Source organism: Phoenix dactylifera, chromosome 11, assembly GCF_009389715.1.
Source record: "Phoenix dactylifera cultivar Barhee BC4 chromosome 11, palm_55x_up_171113_PBpolish2nd_filt_p, whole genome shotgun sequence".
Taxonomy (NCBI): domain Eukaryota; kingdom Viridiplantae; phylum Streptophyta; class Magnoliopsida; order Arecales; family Arecaceae; genus Phoenix; species Phoenix dactylifera.
The window spans coordinates 17,832,988-17,850,084 of NC_052402.1; the positions used below are offsets into that span (position 1 = coordinate 17,832,988).

The following is a 17,097-nucleotide window of genomic DNA, read 5'->3' on the forward strand; positions in this document are numbered from 1 at the left end:
CTATAATGATAATATTTTATCATAGATATTTTGGTCTAAAAAATTTTTATAAATCACATAGCTTTTCACACTAAAAGTGCTTTTCCGAAGAAAGCATCAAACACTTCTATTCCATCCAAAAGTAGAGGTGTTTGGTAAAAAATTGAGAAGCTATTTTAGCTTTCTCGAAAAAACTCAAAAATGGAGCTTCTTTGGAAAAATACTTTTAGATTTATAAAATTTTTTTCTTTTTGAACCAAAATACCTATAATAAAATATTATAATTACAGAAAATATTGCTTTATATTACAAAAATTTGCAGAAGTCCCAATAAAAAAAACCCCAAAAACTAGTTCCTTAAAATATTATATTAATAAAATATTAATATATAATGATAATAATAATAATATTTTATATCTTTATTATTTTATTATACTATAAAAAAATTATATTATATTATAATACATTGATATATTATGTTATATAATATCAAATTATGTTATATATTATGCTATAGTATATAATATTATATTATTATATTATAAAAATATAATATTACATTACGTTAATATTATATTATATCATGTATTTATGTATTAATTATTTTATATTTTATATTTATGTATTAATTATTTATATTATCTAATATTTTTTATGGTCATTTTGTTATATCAAAAATAATTATATTTTTAAAATATAATTACTAAACAGTAAATAATATTTTATAAAATTTTTATTTTAAAAAACTCTATTTTAAAAAATTCTACCAACAAAAACTCTAGCGACAACGGCTCTATCTTAGACAGCAAATAGCCAACCTCTAGCATCCATAATATCGCGCAATGATCTCGGAAAAGTATCCAGAAAAAGTAACAGAAAAAAAAGTAGAAGGGCATTTCCGTCATCGTGCGTAAACAAAATTCCCTGCCCCCGTTTCCGAATTCTGGTTCGTTCCTCCCCGTTTACACTTACTCCCATGACGTCATTCGGTACGCCCTCCTCCCACTGTTTCCCTTCCCCAAAACCATCCTGAAATCCACTCCCAAAACTCTCTCACCTTCGACTTCGCCTCTTAACGGTATACCAAAGAAGAACCGAATTTTTGCGCGAGAAAAGAACGAAACTGTAAGAACCCTAGCCACCCGAGGCATGATTCCCCAGCAGACCCTGCCCGAATCCGACCGCCAGGCCAAGGCCACGCCGGTCGCCGCGGCGGCAGGGGCGACTGCGGCCGCGCAGACGATCCAGCCCTCCTCCCCGCGCTTCTTCTTCTCCTCCGCCGCCGCGGCGAGCCCCTCCGCCGGGTCCCACCGGCGGATCGCGATCGCCGTCGACCTCTCAGACGAGAGCGCCTACGCCGTGAAGTGGGCTGTCCAAAACTACCTCCGCCCCGGGGATGCGGTGATCCTTCTCCATGTCCGTCCCACCAGCGTCCTCTACGGCGCCGACTGGGGCTCTATCGACCTCTCGGTGTCGGCCAACGCGGCCGCGGCGGAGGAGGTCGACTCCGAAGAGTCTCAGCGGAAGCTGGAGGACGACTTCGATGCCTTCACGACCACCAAGGCCCAGGACCTCGCCCAGCCGCTCGTGGAGGCCCAGATCCCCTTCAAGATCCACATCGTCAAGGACCACGACATGAAGGAGAGGCTCTGCCTCGAGGTGGAGAGGCTCGGGCTCAGCGCCGTCATCATGGGGAGCCGGGGGTTCGGGGCCTCCCGGAGGACAAGCAAGGGAAGGCTCGGGAGCGTCAGCGACTACTGTGTCCACCACTGCGTTTGCCCCGTTGTGGTCGTCCGGTACCCCGATGAGGGGTCCGGCGCCGGAGCGGGTGCAGGTTGCATCGCCGACGGTGGAGAGGCGGTGGCGGCCAAGGGGATTCTGGAGAAGGAGGCAGAGTTGCATCCGGTGCCGGAGGAGGAGCAGGAGTACCACGATGCCTCCGATGAGCAGAAAGGTTGGGGCTTTTACCATCGGTACATATGATATTTTATTTCTTGTATGGATGTGATCTTTATTGCTGATTTTGGGCAGTAGGTGATATGAAATATTGACTTTGATCTGGACTAAAGTTGCTCTAACTTATGGTAGCTTTGAATTTCTTTGTTATTGCTTCGTTATATGCATATTATGCCTCTGTTGCATGGGAAAAGATTAAATAGAGATCGGTAGGGCTTGCTCCAGTCTTGACTTATCTAAATAGGTTTTGGACCTGCAACCTTTGCTTAATTTTCAATTTCTTTATTATATTTTGATTTAATGGAAAAAAGAAGCTAAAAGAAGCTGAAAGGGTGGAGATTTTGGCTTAGGGTGCAGTGGACCGTAACGATTTTTGGTTGTGGATGAGACTGTCTTACTTTTTCTAATTGTTTGATCTGAGGTTAGATTACTATTTTTTTGATGCAGGTGCATGAACGTCAGACAACTTACATGCCATTTTCAGAGTATTAAATGGCCGAATTTAGAAAAGTTATTAACATAAAGGTTTCAGGTCTCTTTCTCTTCTTTCCAACAAGCCTAAGAATATTAAAATCCGAGTTATGGTTGGAAAGTTATAGGTATTTCAAGAGGCAGGTGTCTTTTGACCTTTTAAATTTCCTAAGAGAATTTAGTTGGTTTTGATGTCTTTTATTGTGTGAGTTACCCATATTAAGGTGACTTTTGACCTTTCATTTTCTTTTGTCTTTTTATGTTACCCATGACTTGCCTATAAATAGTCATGAATTGTAATGAGAAGGCATCCAAGTATTTGAATGAAAGTTATCTTTCTCCTTGCACAAGAAATTTATCTTGTCTTTTCTCCCACTTCCATTGGATTGCAAATTGATCCAAGCGGTATCAAGTGGTATCAGAGCGAGGTTATCATCTCTTGACGTTTCGAGAGGAATCCTATCGCATTTCTCGTGGTGGTGTTGACGCAAGCTTCAACCAACCATGGCAAGCCGAGGCAACCAAAGTCGTTCTAGCGATGAAGAACCTCGTAGAGAGCGAGATCTTCGCGACATAGAGAATGATGAGTTGCGGCGGCAAGTCCAAAATCTTACCGAAAGGTTGGCTCGTTATGAGCAAAACCCGAGTGAAGAGGAGGGCGGCACCACTGAAGAAGATCGCAACACCTTCCGTGACCAAAGTTTACGTCGTGGTAGGAGGAGCAACTCTTCTTCATCTCACCAACATCGTCATCAATTTCGATTTCCAGACATCAGGGTAGACATTCCTGAGTTTGAAGGAAAAATGCAATCCGACATCTTTCTAGATTGGCTTAACACTGTTGAGCGGATCTTTGACTACAAAGAGGTCCCCGATGAGCTTAAAGTGAAGATTGTAGCCATCAAGCTTCGAAAGCATGCATCAATCTGGTGGGAGCGCCTCAAGTTGCAAAGAGCAAAGGAGGGCAAAACCAAGATTCGTACTTGAGAGAAAATGAAGAAAGAGCTTCGCAAAAAGTACCTTCCCGAAAATTATCTTCAAGATGCATTTCTCACTATGTATCAATTCACTCAAGGGATGCGAACCGTGGAGGAGTACACTGAAGAGTTCGACAATCTTATGGTTCGTTGTGGTGTAGCAGAGGCCGAAGAGCAAACAATAGCTCGTTACCTTAGCGGATTGAGGCGTGACATCCATGATATGGTACACCTCCATTCTTTTATTTCTCTTAATGATGTTATTAAACTTGCTACTAAGGTGGAACGCCAACTTCAACAACGGCGAGAAAAGGGTTTAACAAATGCTCCTGGAGGCCGAAATTTCAAGCGTGAGGGCATTCCTAACCGGGGGAGTGCATCGCAATCTCATTCATCTTCTACATCTAAGCCAACCACGATGGTGAAAAAAGATGCTTCATCTTCTTCTCGGCCAACATCATCTCGACCTCAATGTTTCAAGTGTTCTGGCTATGGGCACATTGCTTCTGAGTGTCCAAATAGAAGAGTGGTTTCTCTTGCCGAAGAAGGTGATAGTGAAGAAAATGAGTCAGATTCTATATATGATGAAATTGAAGGAGACATCACATATAGTGATCATGGTGAAGCTCTTGTGGTCCGTCGAACCCTGAATTCAATACGAAGTGAAGATGATCACATGTGGCTCCGGCACAACATCTTTCATACTCGATGTACGGCTCATGGCAAAATTTGCAATGTTATTATCGATGGACGAAGTTGCGAGAATTGCGTCTCAATGGAGATGGTGGAGAAGTTGAAACTCAAGACAAAACCTCACCACCACCCATATTCTCTTTCTTGGCTCAAGAAAGAAAATGAGGTAAAAATTTCCCAACGTTGCCTTGTTCAATTTTCAATTGGGAAAAATTACCGTGATGAAATATGGTGTGACGTGGTTCCTATGGATGCTTGCCATTTACTTTTGGGGAGGCCATGGTTATTTGATAGAACGGTTGTTCATGATGGATACAAAAATACTTATGCATTCTTGAGGGATGGTGTCAAAATAACCCTTGGGCCTTCAAAAATGGATAACACACCCAAAACCATTAAGGGAGAGGGAAGTACCTTTTTGTCCATGGCAGAATTTGAAGTTGAAATTCGAAAAGCCTCCCAAGCATATGCTCTCATAGTGGTGGAATCTAACCCGGAAGGCAATTTGTTGCCACCCAAGATTACTTCTTTTTTGCAGGAATTCCGAGATGTGACTCCCGATGAAATTCCTTCTGGTCTTCCACCAATGAGAGAAATTCAACATTGCATTGATCTTATGCCAGGTGCAACTTTACCAAACAAGGCGGCATATAGAATGAGTCCCAAAGAGCATGAAGAATTGCAAAGACAAGTGAACGAGTTGGTGGCCAAAGGCTTGGTACGTGAAAGCATGAGTCCATGTGCGGTTCCTGCCTTACTTGTCCCCAAAAAGGATGGAACATGGCGCATGTGTATTGATAGCCGAGCTGTTAACAAGATCACCATCAAATACCGTTTTTCTATCCCTCGGCTAGACGACATGTTAGATCAACTTGCCGGCGCTTGCATCTTCTCCAAGCTTGATCTTCGAAGTGGCTATCATCAAATTTGCATGAGACCGGGTGACGAATGGAAGACGGCATTCAAGACAAGAGATGGACTATATGAATGGCTTGTGATGCCATTTGGGCTCTCTAATGCACCAAGCACATTCATGCGCCTCATGAACAAATCTTCAAGCCTTATATAGGTAAATTTGTCGTTGTTTACTTTGACGACATTTTGGTCTATAGCAGGGATCAAGAGCAACACTTGGAGCATCTTAGACAAATTTTTATGATGTTGTGAAAGGAGAAGCTCTATGTCAACCTTCGCAAATGCGACTTCTTGACCGATAGCCTAATATTTTTGGGTTATATGGTCACCGCCAACGGCATCAAAGTTGATCCTAAGAAGATTGAAGCTATCTCTAGTTGGCCGGTACCTCGTACCATTCACGAGATCCGGAGCTTTCATGGGTTGGCCACATTTTATCGAAGGTTTATACGACATTTTAGTTCTATTATGGCCCCCATCACAAATTGCTTGAAAGGTGGATCCTATCAATGGACTATGGAGGCTCAAGAAAGTTTAGAGAAGCTTAAGGTATTAATGACAACGGCCCCTATCCTTGCCTTGCCAGATTTTGAAAAAGTTTTCGAGGTGGGTTGTGATGCCTCTAATGTGGGCATTGGCGCAGTGCTTAGTCAAGAAGGACGCCCTATTGCCTTCTTTAGTGCCAAACTTGGAGATGGGCGAAAGAACTATTCAACATATGATAAAGAATTTTATGCTATTGTTGAGGCTCTTCGTCATTGGCGGCACTATCTTGTGACTAAGGAATTTGTTCTCTACTCCGATCATGAAGCCTTGCGATTCCTCAATACTCAACACAAGCTTAGTGCAAGGCATGCCAAGTGGATTGAATTTTTGCAATCTTTTACCTTCACCATCCGTCATAAAGCCGGAAGTCTCAATCAAGTTGCGGATGCTCTTAGTCGAAGACATGCTTTGTTGTCAACCTTGGAGATTAAGGTAATCGGTTTTGATTTCATCAAAGATCTCTATTCTAATGATGATTATTTTGGCGAGATTTGGGCTCGATGCAGTGATGCTCCTCATGAAGATTATTCAATTCAAGAAGGTTACTTATTTAAAGGTAACCAATTATGTATTCCTAATTGCTCTCTTCGCCAAGCAATCATCAAAGAAGCCCATAATGGAGGACTTGGAGGACACTTTGGCCGAGACAAGACTTTAATCCTTGTCAAAGAAAATTTTTTTTGGCCGAAGATGAGAAAGGATGTAGAGAGACATGTCAACTTATGTCGAACATGCCATATTGCCAAAAGCCGAGCTCAAAACACCGGCCTTTATACTCCTCTTCCTATACCTCAAGCTCCATGGGAGGATGTAAGTATTGATTTCGTTCTTGGTCTTCCTCGCACTCAACGTTGAAAGGATTCGGTCATGGTGGTTGTTGATCGATTCTCTAAAATGGCACATTTTGTACCTTGCGAGAAGACCTATGATGCATCTAAAATTGCTGATCTTTATTTTCGAGAGATTGTCAAACTTCATGGTATTCCAAAGACTTTCACTTCGGACCGAGATCCAAAATTTGTAGGACACTTTTGGCGGACTTTATGGGCGAAATTGGGCACCAAACTTCAGTTCAGTTCTTCTCATCATCCACAAACTGATGGTCAAACGGAAGTGGTGAATCGAAGCCTTGGCATTCTTATTCGAAGTTATTTGGGCAACAACAAGAAGCAATGGGACTTAATTCTTCCTCAAGCGGAGTTTGCATACAACCGCTCAAGTAGTTCTACTACCGGTGCTAGTCCTTTTGAGATCGTCTATGGGTGCAATCCTAATGGCCCCCTTGATCTAGCTCCCCTTTCTCATGTTGTTCGATTTAGCGGTGATGCAGAAGCAAGGGCTAATGAAATCAAAAAGATGCATGAGCAAGTTCGATCCAAGATTGAGAAGAACAATCAAAAGTTTAAGGAGAGAGCTGATAAGTATCGACGCTCGGCATCATTTCAAGAAGGCGACCTTGTATGGATTCATCTTCGTAAAGAACGATTCCCCCATGGAAGATATAGCAAATTACAAGATCGTGCCGATGGACCATTTCGAGTTCTTAAGCGTATTGGAGAAAATGCCTATCAAATTGAACTTCCTGGTGACTATGGAGTTTCTGCTACCTTCAATATTTCTGATTTAATTCCATATCATGATAAAGAAGAGGCATTGGGCAACTCGAAGACGAGTTGAGCTTCAACCGGGGGAGTATGATGCAGGTGCATGAACGTCAGACAACTTACATGCCATTTTCAGAGTATTAAATGGCCGAATTTAGAAAAGTTATTAACATAAAGGTTTCAGGTCTCTTTCTCTTCTTTCCAACAAGCCTAAGAACATTAAAATCCGAGTTATGGTTGGAAAGTTATAGGTATTTCAAGAGGCAGGTGTCTTTTGACCTTTTAAATTTCCTAAGAAAATTTAGTTGGTTTTGATGTCTTTTATTGTGTGAGTTACCCATATTTAGGTGACTTTTGACCTTTCATTTTTTTTTGTCTTTTCATGTTACCCATGAAATTCTTTGCTTTATATGATTTTATGTGAGCTGACTAGTTGCTGATATAATTTTCTTCCTTGGGATTTCTGGAGATCAATTTACAAAATCCCTCTTATCATCTGCATCCTTTTAGTTCAGAGATACTGTGTTTATTTCAACTAATGTATACCTAAACCTTAACTAACAAATCATACCCAATTTGTGGTGGTTTTTATTCCATGTACAATTTGAAGTATTACTAGAATCCACTTCTTACAACTGGCAGACAACCTGTTGTCAGCTTGTTTATGAATTTCTGGTGTTTTCCATGCCTAAGCAACTTACGGGCTCTATTGATTTGCAAAGAGCTGATTTGCAATTCAATCCATTTCTCCTTAGTGGTGCATGGTATACTCAAATCATACACTTTACATGCATAAGTTTTATGACAGCATTGTTTCTATCTCCACTTCTCTTATTTTTTGGTTATGATGCATCACCTTGCATCAATTGTAAGATTCATATTTTTACCTGTTCTGCTCATTGTTGGTTTTTAGTAATGTGTCACTTGAGCCCTTTGAGCTCTTTAATTTTATAGTAATTTTTACATGCTTATTATAGATTGTCTAAACTTCCAAAATGGTAGATGAGGTCTGGTAATCTACAAGATTTTACCATGCTTATATGTTTAATAATTAAAACCATCATTGCGGATAAATCCAAGTGAACCTTGTTGGCTATACTAGTTACAATATTTTTGTGGCTCAAATTTTAAAAAAGATGTATGAATTTGAGGAATCACAAATACAGTGTGCTATGCAGTTTAAAATTTTATTATTAAACTTAAATTAGTCAACCATCCATTATTATAAGATTTTTGTAATCTCTCAGTGTTTTATTTATGAGTAAAATTCTTTTTATTATATGTTCATGACTTGAAGGTAAGGATAAATAACAAGGATTTATGTTTAATGCGTGGTGTCTTTGCTAGTCGTTAGTTGGCGTGGTAAGGTACTGTACTATGCTGTGCTTATATTGTATCATTTGGTATACTATATTATGTAGTATTTAACAATGTTGAGGTGTTATAATGGTATCATTTTTCTACAATAATACAACAAATCTACAGAACATAAAAATGTCTATATAGTAGATAATACTTCATCTGAAATGGGTCATTTTCCTCTCAACGAATGGAAAACCACCTTGAGAATTCAGCCTTGGGGAAATTCTAGAGCAAGGAGGAGGAATGAGGTGAATCCTTGGTTCCAAGCTTGGCTATGAGCTTTGGAAAGCAGATAGAGAGTGATCCCCTATCATTCAAATTGGCTATACGTGAGAGGACTGTGTTTGGGACTATTATTCTGTGTTGGATTTGGTCAATCAATCACAATGTTCTAAAGACCTCTTTGATGACCTAGGTAGCTGCTTAGGCTTTGGCACAGAGAAATTGGATATAGAATGTTTCCAAACCCCTACTTCTCTGGTCTCAGTACGTTTAATTTGATATCTTATGCTTCTAATTTTGGATCAAAATGTCTTTTTCTGATTTCACTTTATATTTGTTATTTTTAGATTTATTATCTTGGGCTGCGTAATCTTTGGGTAGTATCTTACATTCTTTCAAAACATCAATCAGAACGGATATTAGTTTAGGGATTGATTAATTTGAACGGTCTTTTGTTTTTAGGATTATGATCATGATATTATGCTAATGGCTAGAGCACTTAGTGCATTTGCCTCTAACAGCTAATTTACCTCATAATGCTAGATTACTATTGCATTGATGACAGGGCATCATCATCCATGCGTTCTGAGAGTATTTTTTTGACTTGTGAAGCTTGATACGTGTAGATCTCCTCCAGTGTTCTTACAAGAGTAATTTGACCCATGACATATGAACTTTAATAAATATTCTTTTTGGCACCTCAAATCAGAACAAACAATGATCATGTTTTGGGCAATTATTGTGCTTTTTGGCCCATTGGGCCTGCATCTATGGAATCTTGTAATCCTTCTTATGCTTAACCAATAAGTTTTGAGGGTTTTTATTCATGTACATTTTCTGAAAAACAACTAGATTGTGAGGGTTTTCATTCATTTACATTTTCTGAGAAACAACTAGATTGTGGTTTATTTTAATTTAGATTCCAATGAATCCAGAAAACTATATTAGGCCTTTTAAATGTGGACTAAACATGTTTTCTATACTTTTAGATGAAAGCACATAAGGTACTCATTCCTATACTAGATCAGACAAGTGTGCGAGACTAGAAAGTACAAGTAATCAAGCTTAAATTGCTCAGTTAAGTGGACTATTTTTGTTAGCTGTGAGTAAAGGGCCTTAGAGTTCTAGTAGGCAAGATCATGGACCACTCTAACTTGAATGTCATCAAAGTATTCAGTTACTGTACCTCGAATTGAATCTCATCAAGTGAATGAACTTCAGCAGGGCTTCAATATTTTGTCAGGTTTGGAGCACATGAACATGCTCCCTGTGTTAGTCCCAATAATCATCTCCCAATTTTCAAGTTTCAACCATTGTTAGTTAGCCTAATCGGGGACTTCAATCATACATCTCGAATAATCTCATGGACTTAAATAGTTTCACTTTGAGTCTTTGACAGGCTTTGTATGATTAGTTTGAGAACACATCCTAAAAATATTTAATCAAACATTTATCTCAAGTAGTTGGCCTTTTCCATTTATGGGCCTATATATATGTATTTTCCAAAACAAAGCCCTTTGAGTTCGATTTGATATGTTTGCAAGGGTTGCAAGGTTGATCGCTCTTCATCTTCTTGATGTTTGGTTTGGGGCCAATTTGAAATTTCATAGATATGTTGCATATGACTTCTAACTTAACATGGGGTGCAACTTAGTTGTGGCTTAGAATCCACAACTCAACTTCCTTTTTTGATTTTATGTTGAGGAGATTAGTTGTATAACCTCGTACCTCTTTCTCATTGCTTTGAAGAAAACCCCCAAAAATATCCCCTAGTGCCTTTCTAGTCTTGAGGATAAAGGGTGGTGGTTTGTTGCATGTGACACTTGTTTCATGCCATGTGGCATTCACATTTTAACTTCCACATAACTTGTTTTCTAGGTTAGTGAAGAGGGCTACTCCAGGTTTAAACCATGTTAATCTAAGGAACGACCTATCACGCTCTTTCTTGTCCTTTTGGATGATACCATAAAGCAAAAAAAGTTGAACCGTGCCGAACTGGATGGTTCCGGATGTGCCGATACTGAACTGGATTGGTCGGCTACTAGCATGTTTCGTGGGATAATTTCAGTTCGCCCCTGTTCGATAGCTAACATCCCTCAATTGCAGCTTCAATCCTCCCCCTCGATGCCCACACCCTAATTTGCATCCTCGACGCTCGACGATGATGCTAAACGATGAGGTCCCCGAAGCCCCAGGTAGGTCTCTTTCTCTCCCTCTCTCTCTCTTCCTCTTTCCTTCTCTCTCTCTCAAGAACAGCCTCTCTCCCTCTCTTCCTGTCTCTCGGCCTCTCTCCCCCCTCCCTCTCCTTCTCTCTCCTTCCCTTTCTCACTCTCTCTCCTATTTTTCTCTTTGTTTTTCCCTCTCTCTCCTTCTTCCTCTTCCCCTCTTCTATTGTCTTGTTCGGAACAAGGGAGAGTGGAATAGGGGAGGTTTCGAACCCTTTTTTTTTTTATTTTTGAATTTTGAATTGAAGTAGGCACATTATTTGCAAAATTCAGTTCAAAATATGAAAAAAAAAAAATAAAGGGGGCGAAACACCTCCGGCATGGTACAGTACGGGAGGGTACGGACCGTATTGTACCATGCCCGTCGCCGATCAACACAGGTCCTGGTTCCGGTTCGAAGAAACTTGCCATAAAGTGTCTTACCTAGGCCCTATTGTTCTTTTGAGAATCAAGAGCTAAGGTGGTTAATGGCATGTGTCCTTACATCATGACATGTGATAATTGTATGCTTTTTCATTCTCTTTTTAAATTTGTGGGTTAGTTGTTTTTTTTTGACTTGAGTTCGTCCAAATTGATTCGATGTTGTCAATCTTAACTCAGGAAACAATCTAGATTGTGCCCAACATGATTAAGTTGAGTGTAGGTAGTTTTTAGTTGGCTTTGGTGTATCCTATCTCCATATGGATGCAATTTGGTGCTAGTTAAAAATCAAGGCCTTAAAACAGCCAACTCAAAACCTGGAATTCAAATCCTTAAAATCAAGATCTAGCGTAGGGTTTTGGATTTAGTAGTTGATTGGAAGGACAAGTAAACCAAAACATCTATCTGGAAGCACAAAGCTTTGTAAACCCAAAACACCACCAACCTTTAAGTTTCTTTATGCTGATCAATGTTAAGAGCCACCAAACCTTGATTAGGTCCCAGGATTGATTTCTGCTCCATTGTTTGGTAGATCTTTTCTTTCAATTAAAACATGTGAATTCCTACCAAGAGAGAAAGCGAAAAAAAACAGTTGTGATTCAGTAAAGATCATACGGAAGAATTTGGAGGACCAATTTGAAGAAGTTGCATTTAATTTGGTAACCCATGACTTTGTATTTGAACTTCTGGGGATCAAGTTACTGCACCCTTGTCATCTGTGAACTCACTAGACAACTGAAGGTAGACCATACGGTCTGCAACTTGAATTGCTATTACTTTAGATCGGTTGCATGGCAGACTGTGCTTACTAGCACTTGCGTTGTATGTAGCATTATTTCTAAATGATAAGTTTGAAAAGCCCAATAAAGTATAGATCAGATTGAATTCTCGAGCTAAAATAATAACAGTAGACCATCAAAGTTTGGTTGCAGTGATATTCATGGCAAAGAAAAATATATCCAAAGACGTAGATATAAGCTTTCGAAGTTTGTTAATTTTCTATGAGAACAAACAAACAGAGAGCTAAATTTTCCTAAACAGAAGTTTTCCAGACGGTTTCCTTTGCAACCAAACATACCCAAAGTTAAAAAACAATCAAATAACTTTTAGTTTCACAAGATACTTATGATCATGCAATAAAGGAAGTCATTGAGTTTTGGAAGGTCAAGGGGCAGATTTATCTGGGTTCATTAAGGAATCATATAGAATATGCACATGCTCTTATTGTGAATTTCAGCACTTCTACCTGGAACAAGGAGCTGTTTTTGCACTTTACTCTGCTTGAGGTAACTAAAATTTAATTATAAAATTGTTAATGATAAATTAGATACGTAATAATAAAGCTAATTTTCTTGATTATTTATGATAACTTGATATTTCATGTAAAGCTAATTATTTTTTGAGTTCAAATAACTTAGAGATAAAGTTGAAAGTTTCACCTATTCCAATTTGTTTCTTTCAAACATCATATGCAAATTTATGTAAATCTTATAGAACTTTTGAACTGAATTTTTGAGGCTTGATCTCATGTCCATGCTCAGACCAGTTTCGTTCAAATCAACGACTTTTGGTCTTGGATAACTGTGCCCAAAATTGTGAAATACCAAACTGGATTTGTTTCCATCAAAAAACTAGCAATCATGGTCTTATTTGCATCTGCATGAATTGCTTGCGAGGAGTTATTGTGGACTTTGGATCTGCATTGCCCAAAATTTTATTCTCCATGTGCCATTTTAAAGGACCATCAAATTATAATATAAAGTATTTTTGTTGAGTTAAATTTAGGATTTAGTTCAATTTTTACAAGACAGATTTATTCTCATGATTTATTGTTCATGTGCTTAGTAAAATTATAAGCAGCACTGTTACATTTTCCCTTTTTTGGCATGTTCAATAAATTATTTACTGTTCTTTCGGCAAGTGTTCTGTATGGTGTTGCATAAAGTTTCTCTAAGTGAGAGTAATCAAGAAAACATGATTACTTACTCCCAATTTGGCACTCATCATTTTAAGTATATAATCACTCAGTTCAATACTTCTACTTTTTTTCTTAAAAAGATAAATTCTTACTAGCTAATAAATAAATCTAGCAAATTAATTCCCCAAAAACTACTGTTGCGCTATGTTGTTAGTGGCATTTCTTTGACTGTGATGTTGTTGGCAATGGAAACTCTTGCAAAGAAGTGCACTTTGCTGCTGCTTGTTTTGTTGATTTGAAGATGTTAATGAAGTAATGATTGGGTCTATAAAGATATACAGTTTTCATTTCTTGTCCTATTCTGAAGAAAACTTTCTGAAATGTGTCAGACTTGACTCTTTGGCTTATAATTTGTGCCTCAAACATCAATGCCTTGTTCAAATGCCCAAGCCTTTCATTGAGGATGATACTGGTGGCGCATGAGATTTCAGCTGAGTATTAGGTTATAGAGATTCTGAGCATTTGTTGAAAATTTTGAACTTGTATATGGCTATAATCAGTCTGCTATTTCTACAAAGACAATAGTAGTTATACCGTGAAATGTTTTTCCTTACATACTGTATGAGGACAGCCAAACACCTTAAAAAGCAGTTCCTTGCATCAAACCTTTTGTTCTTCCCTCTTTGTAGACTTGTTCCAGTTCATCAACCTAGAGTTGCTTTCTGGTTTGATAAGCTTAATTTGTGCAAATGGGTCGTCTAGGCTTATGTTAATGGATAGTTCAAAACCATGGTCCACTTGGGTTTGCTATTGGCTTGAGAACTCTTTAGGACTTTGAAGGATCACTCTTTGATGCACATGCTGACCCCATGCATATGATATAGGCTTTAAAGGTTAAGGTATTACTTTGAATTCGAATAGTTAGTGGAAATGGCAAGTTATGTTGCGTGGTTTTGATGAGAGCTGGAGTCTTGGTCTGGGCCTTTGACCTGACTTGTGAACCACTAAACAAGTTGCATTGACAGCTTGTGTTTCATAGTATTAGATAAAGTGAAACAATGGGATCTATGAGTTTATTGACTGTGAATATTCCAAGCCTCCCCTGTTACCCTGAAGGTGGTATTGGCATGAGAGATTTTAATTATGAAATTAATGAAAGATATTTAACTTCTAGTGGGAAGGAATTATATTCCTGTATTTAAGCCTCTCTTGTTTCCCAATAAATATTTAGAAGTAAATTTTAGAGAAAAATGTTTCTTGTCATAAACTATGTATTGAGCCTAGCCATACATAAGAAACAGGTGTTATGTGATGTCCTGCTGTTATATAAGTTTCATTTGCCATTGAAGTTGGTTCGCCATGGCAGTGGATCTTTTGAGGGTGGAAATTACGTTCCTGTAAATTTGTGCTGCAACTCTTAGATTTAATTGTTAGAAGTTGGTTTTAGAGAAAATATTTCCTTGTCATAAACTTAGATGTTGAGATTAGCCTTTCTGTAAAGAACTGGTGTGATTTAATATCGAGCCATCATCCAAGTTTCACTGAACCTTAGGAGTTGGTTTGCTCTGATAATGGTTGCTGTGGCCCCAGGGCACTTTATGCATACGAGCATTAAAACTTGATGGTGCATAATATATGTCTAGAAAATTAATAAGAATATTTTATATCTTCTAATCTTGTTAAAATGGTTGTGGACTTAATCTAGGGGGATTCAGCTAGGCATGATCTTTAATCTTCATGACACAAGATACAGTACTGTTCTGTATTCATTGACCTCCAAAGATATAAATTTGATTTATTCATATGTTTTCAAAGATGAACTATTGAGAATTTCTTATTATATGATGTAACCATATTTGGTTTACTAAAGGGAAATAATTTTATAAGAACTGTTCTTGCAAAGAAAGGAAACAGGGTCAGCACCTAAATAATGTTTAGGGATGAAGGTGATGTGCCTCAGGTGGCAGGTTCCCTTATTAGCAGAAATTTCAGTGGGTAACCCTGTTCTTTCAGACATGATTTTGAGTACCATACTCTACCAGTATGAAACCAATAGACTGATCATTGGTACCAAAAACTGTACCATGCCAATACCGTACCAGTTGGCCAGTATGGGTACCGAAACAGGTACTTAAAAACCTTTCTTTCAGATTTTTATGTGAGAGTTGTTCAGCAACTTTACATTGCTATTTGCTAGCTACTTCTTTGTGCTCTTCCCTGTGCAGTTAGCATTATTTGCAGATGCTTCTTTTAACTATCTTATATTTTACATTTTGCAACTAATATCTTTTCGGAATTCTGCAATCAATATTTGGATATACAATATATTGAATTTTTTTCCATTTTCTGTGCTCTGACATGTTATTGCTGTTTATGCAATTTTGTTAAATAGTTTCTTATTTGACACATTCTCATAAACATAGCAAATACAAGTGTTGCCAACATTATAACAAGTTTTGCTTCCTCAGCTTTAAAATTATATTTTCCGACTCTGCATGAACTTAAGCAAGTAATTTTGAAATATTATTTTTTTTTTCTTTTTGCAGATTCTTGATGAATATCTGGTTTGTTGCGTGGTCCTCTTGAATCCAGGTGAGGTGGTATGAACTTATGGTTGTACTATATTGATGTCTTTTGTTATTAACAATCTGCTTATTCTCCTCTCTTTTTTTTCCAAAAAAAATCTGCAATAGAAGTTGCTAGTTTTGTGAATCCTTGAGCCTGCAACCATGTATTTCCTAACTTTTACCCGTGCCACTGGCCATTCTGTAGCGTTTAACTTCTGACTTTTAGTCTTTTGACTTTATTACCTTATTCATACACTTGTTGGATCTTGCATGTCTTAAACCGGGTGTTGAAAATCTTCAGACAGTTGGGTGCTTCCCATGCATTTCGATGAATGCGAATTCCTATATCATTTGCATTTTCCTCCAGTCTGTGCTATGACCATGCGCACTCACTATCTTCATCCATAATTATTGGTCATCATGTTTTCTCTTAGTGAGATTATTAATGCTTTAAAACAAAAATTTGTTTTCTTATTGGAAGATCTAACTGATGAGGTATTTTGTTTTTTGTTACAGAAAGCGAAAAGCCATGAATCGAATGAAGGGAACTAGGTTGAGGCTTTTGTGGAGGGGACTCCGCTGTGTATTCAAGTGGTGCTAGTGTTACTGCTATCCCCTGTTTCACTTGTCAATTGCCTCTTGTAAACTGGATGAATGATGAGTACCTTAACTTTTGAGTTGGATTGTCCTAGGTCATCCAAAGGTTTACTGCTTTCTCCTGTGAGACATTTATGCTGTTGAAACGTTGCCCTGTTTTACTGTTTGTCTCTCTTTTGAACATAACTTGTATTTTTAGTTGATGCACCTGTTTTCTGGCAATAACTTGTTATCTGTACAGTTATCTGTTTCTTCCTTATTGCCAAGATTGCTATTGATGACATAAAACCCTCTCTTTCCAAGCTTTAAATGTTAAACTACAAGCAAAAGCCTGTATCTGTAAATCTCGAGTTGAATATTTGGATATGCTGAGGTCTGTTCCAAATATGCGGCAGTAGCTTGGCTGCTGCTGCTCCGGCGGAGAATTGGGTTGGACAAGGTCTCTAGCAGCCAGATAGGGACTAAGGAGATGCATCTCGCGGTACATGAAGTGAAAGCAATTTACCTAGGACAGTTATCTTAGTATTAAGGGAAAATCTTGATGTGAATAATATCGTACAAATTGTGATTTTGGTTTGAGTTTATAATTTTAGGGCTCTTAAGAGGAGTGGAATAGGCAAACCTAAGGGATCAATTAGCAATATG

The 17,097-nt window shown here is 38.3% G+C and overlaps 1 protein-coding gene across 2 annotated transcripts; it reads left to right on the forward strand.

The window, feature by feature from the left end:
• Positions 1–932: 932 nt before the first annotated feature.
• On the forward strand, positions 933–16,718 carry LOC103723977 (universal stress protein PHOS32-like). 2 transcript variants are annotated; one of them, XM_026800303.2, is made up of 3 exons: positions 933–1,952; positions 15,835–15,880; positions 16,372–16,711. In XM_026800303.2, exons 1-2 carry the CDS (start codon positions 1,129–1,131, stop codon positions 15,872–15,874), a joined length of 864 nt encoding a protein of 287 aa, XP_026656104.1. In that variant the 5' UTR covers positions 933–1,128; the 3' UTR covers positions 15,875–15,880; positions 16,372–16,711. The 2 variants fall into 2 exon arrangements, with proteins under 2 accessions (XP_026656104.1, XP_008813303.1); XM_008815081.4 differs by having other exon boundaries at positions 943–1,933; positions 16,372–16,718.
• The last annotated feature ends 379 nt before the right edge of the window (positions 16,719–17,097 follow it).

What these genes read in the sequence shown, in the direction of transcription:
- LOC103723977 (XM_026800303.2), top strand. Translation starts at nt 1,129, where the DNA reads ATGATTCCCCAGCAGACCCTGCCCGAATCCGACCGCCAGGCCAAGGCC. An exon ending in GGTTGGGGCTTTTACCATCG is followed by an intron (nt 1,953 to 15,834) that starts GTACATATGATA and finishes TTCTTTTTGCAG; the next exon opens with ATTCTTGATGAATATCTGGT.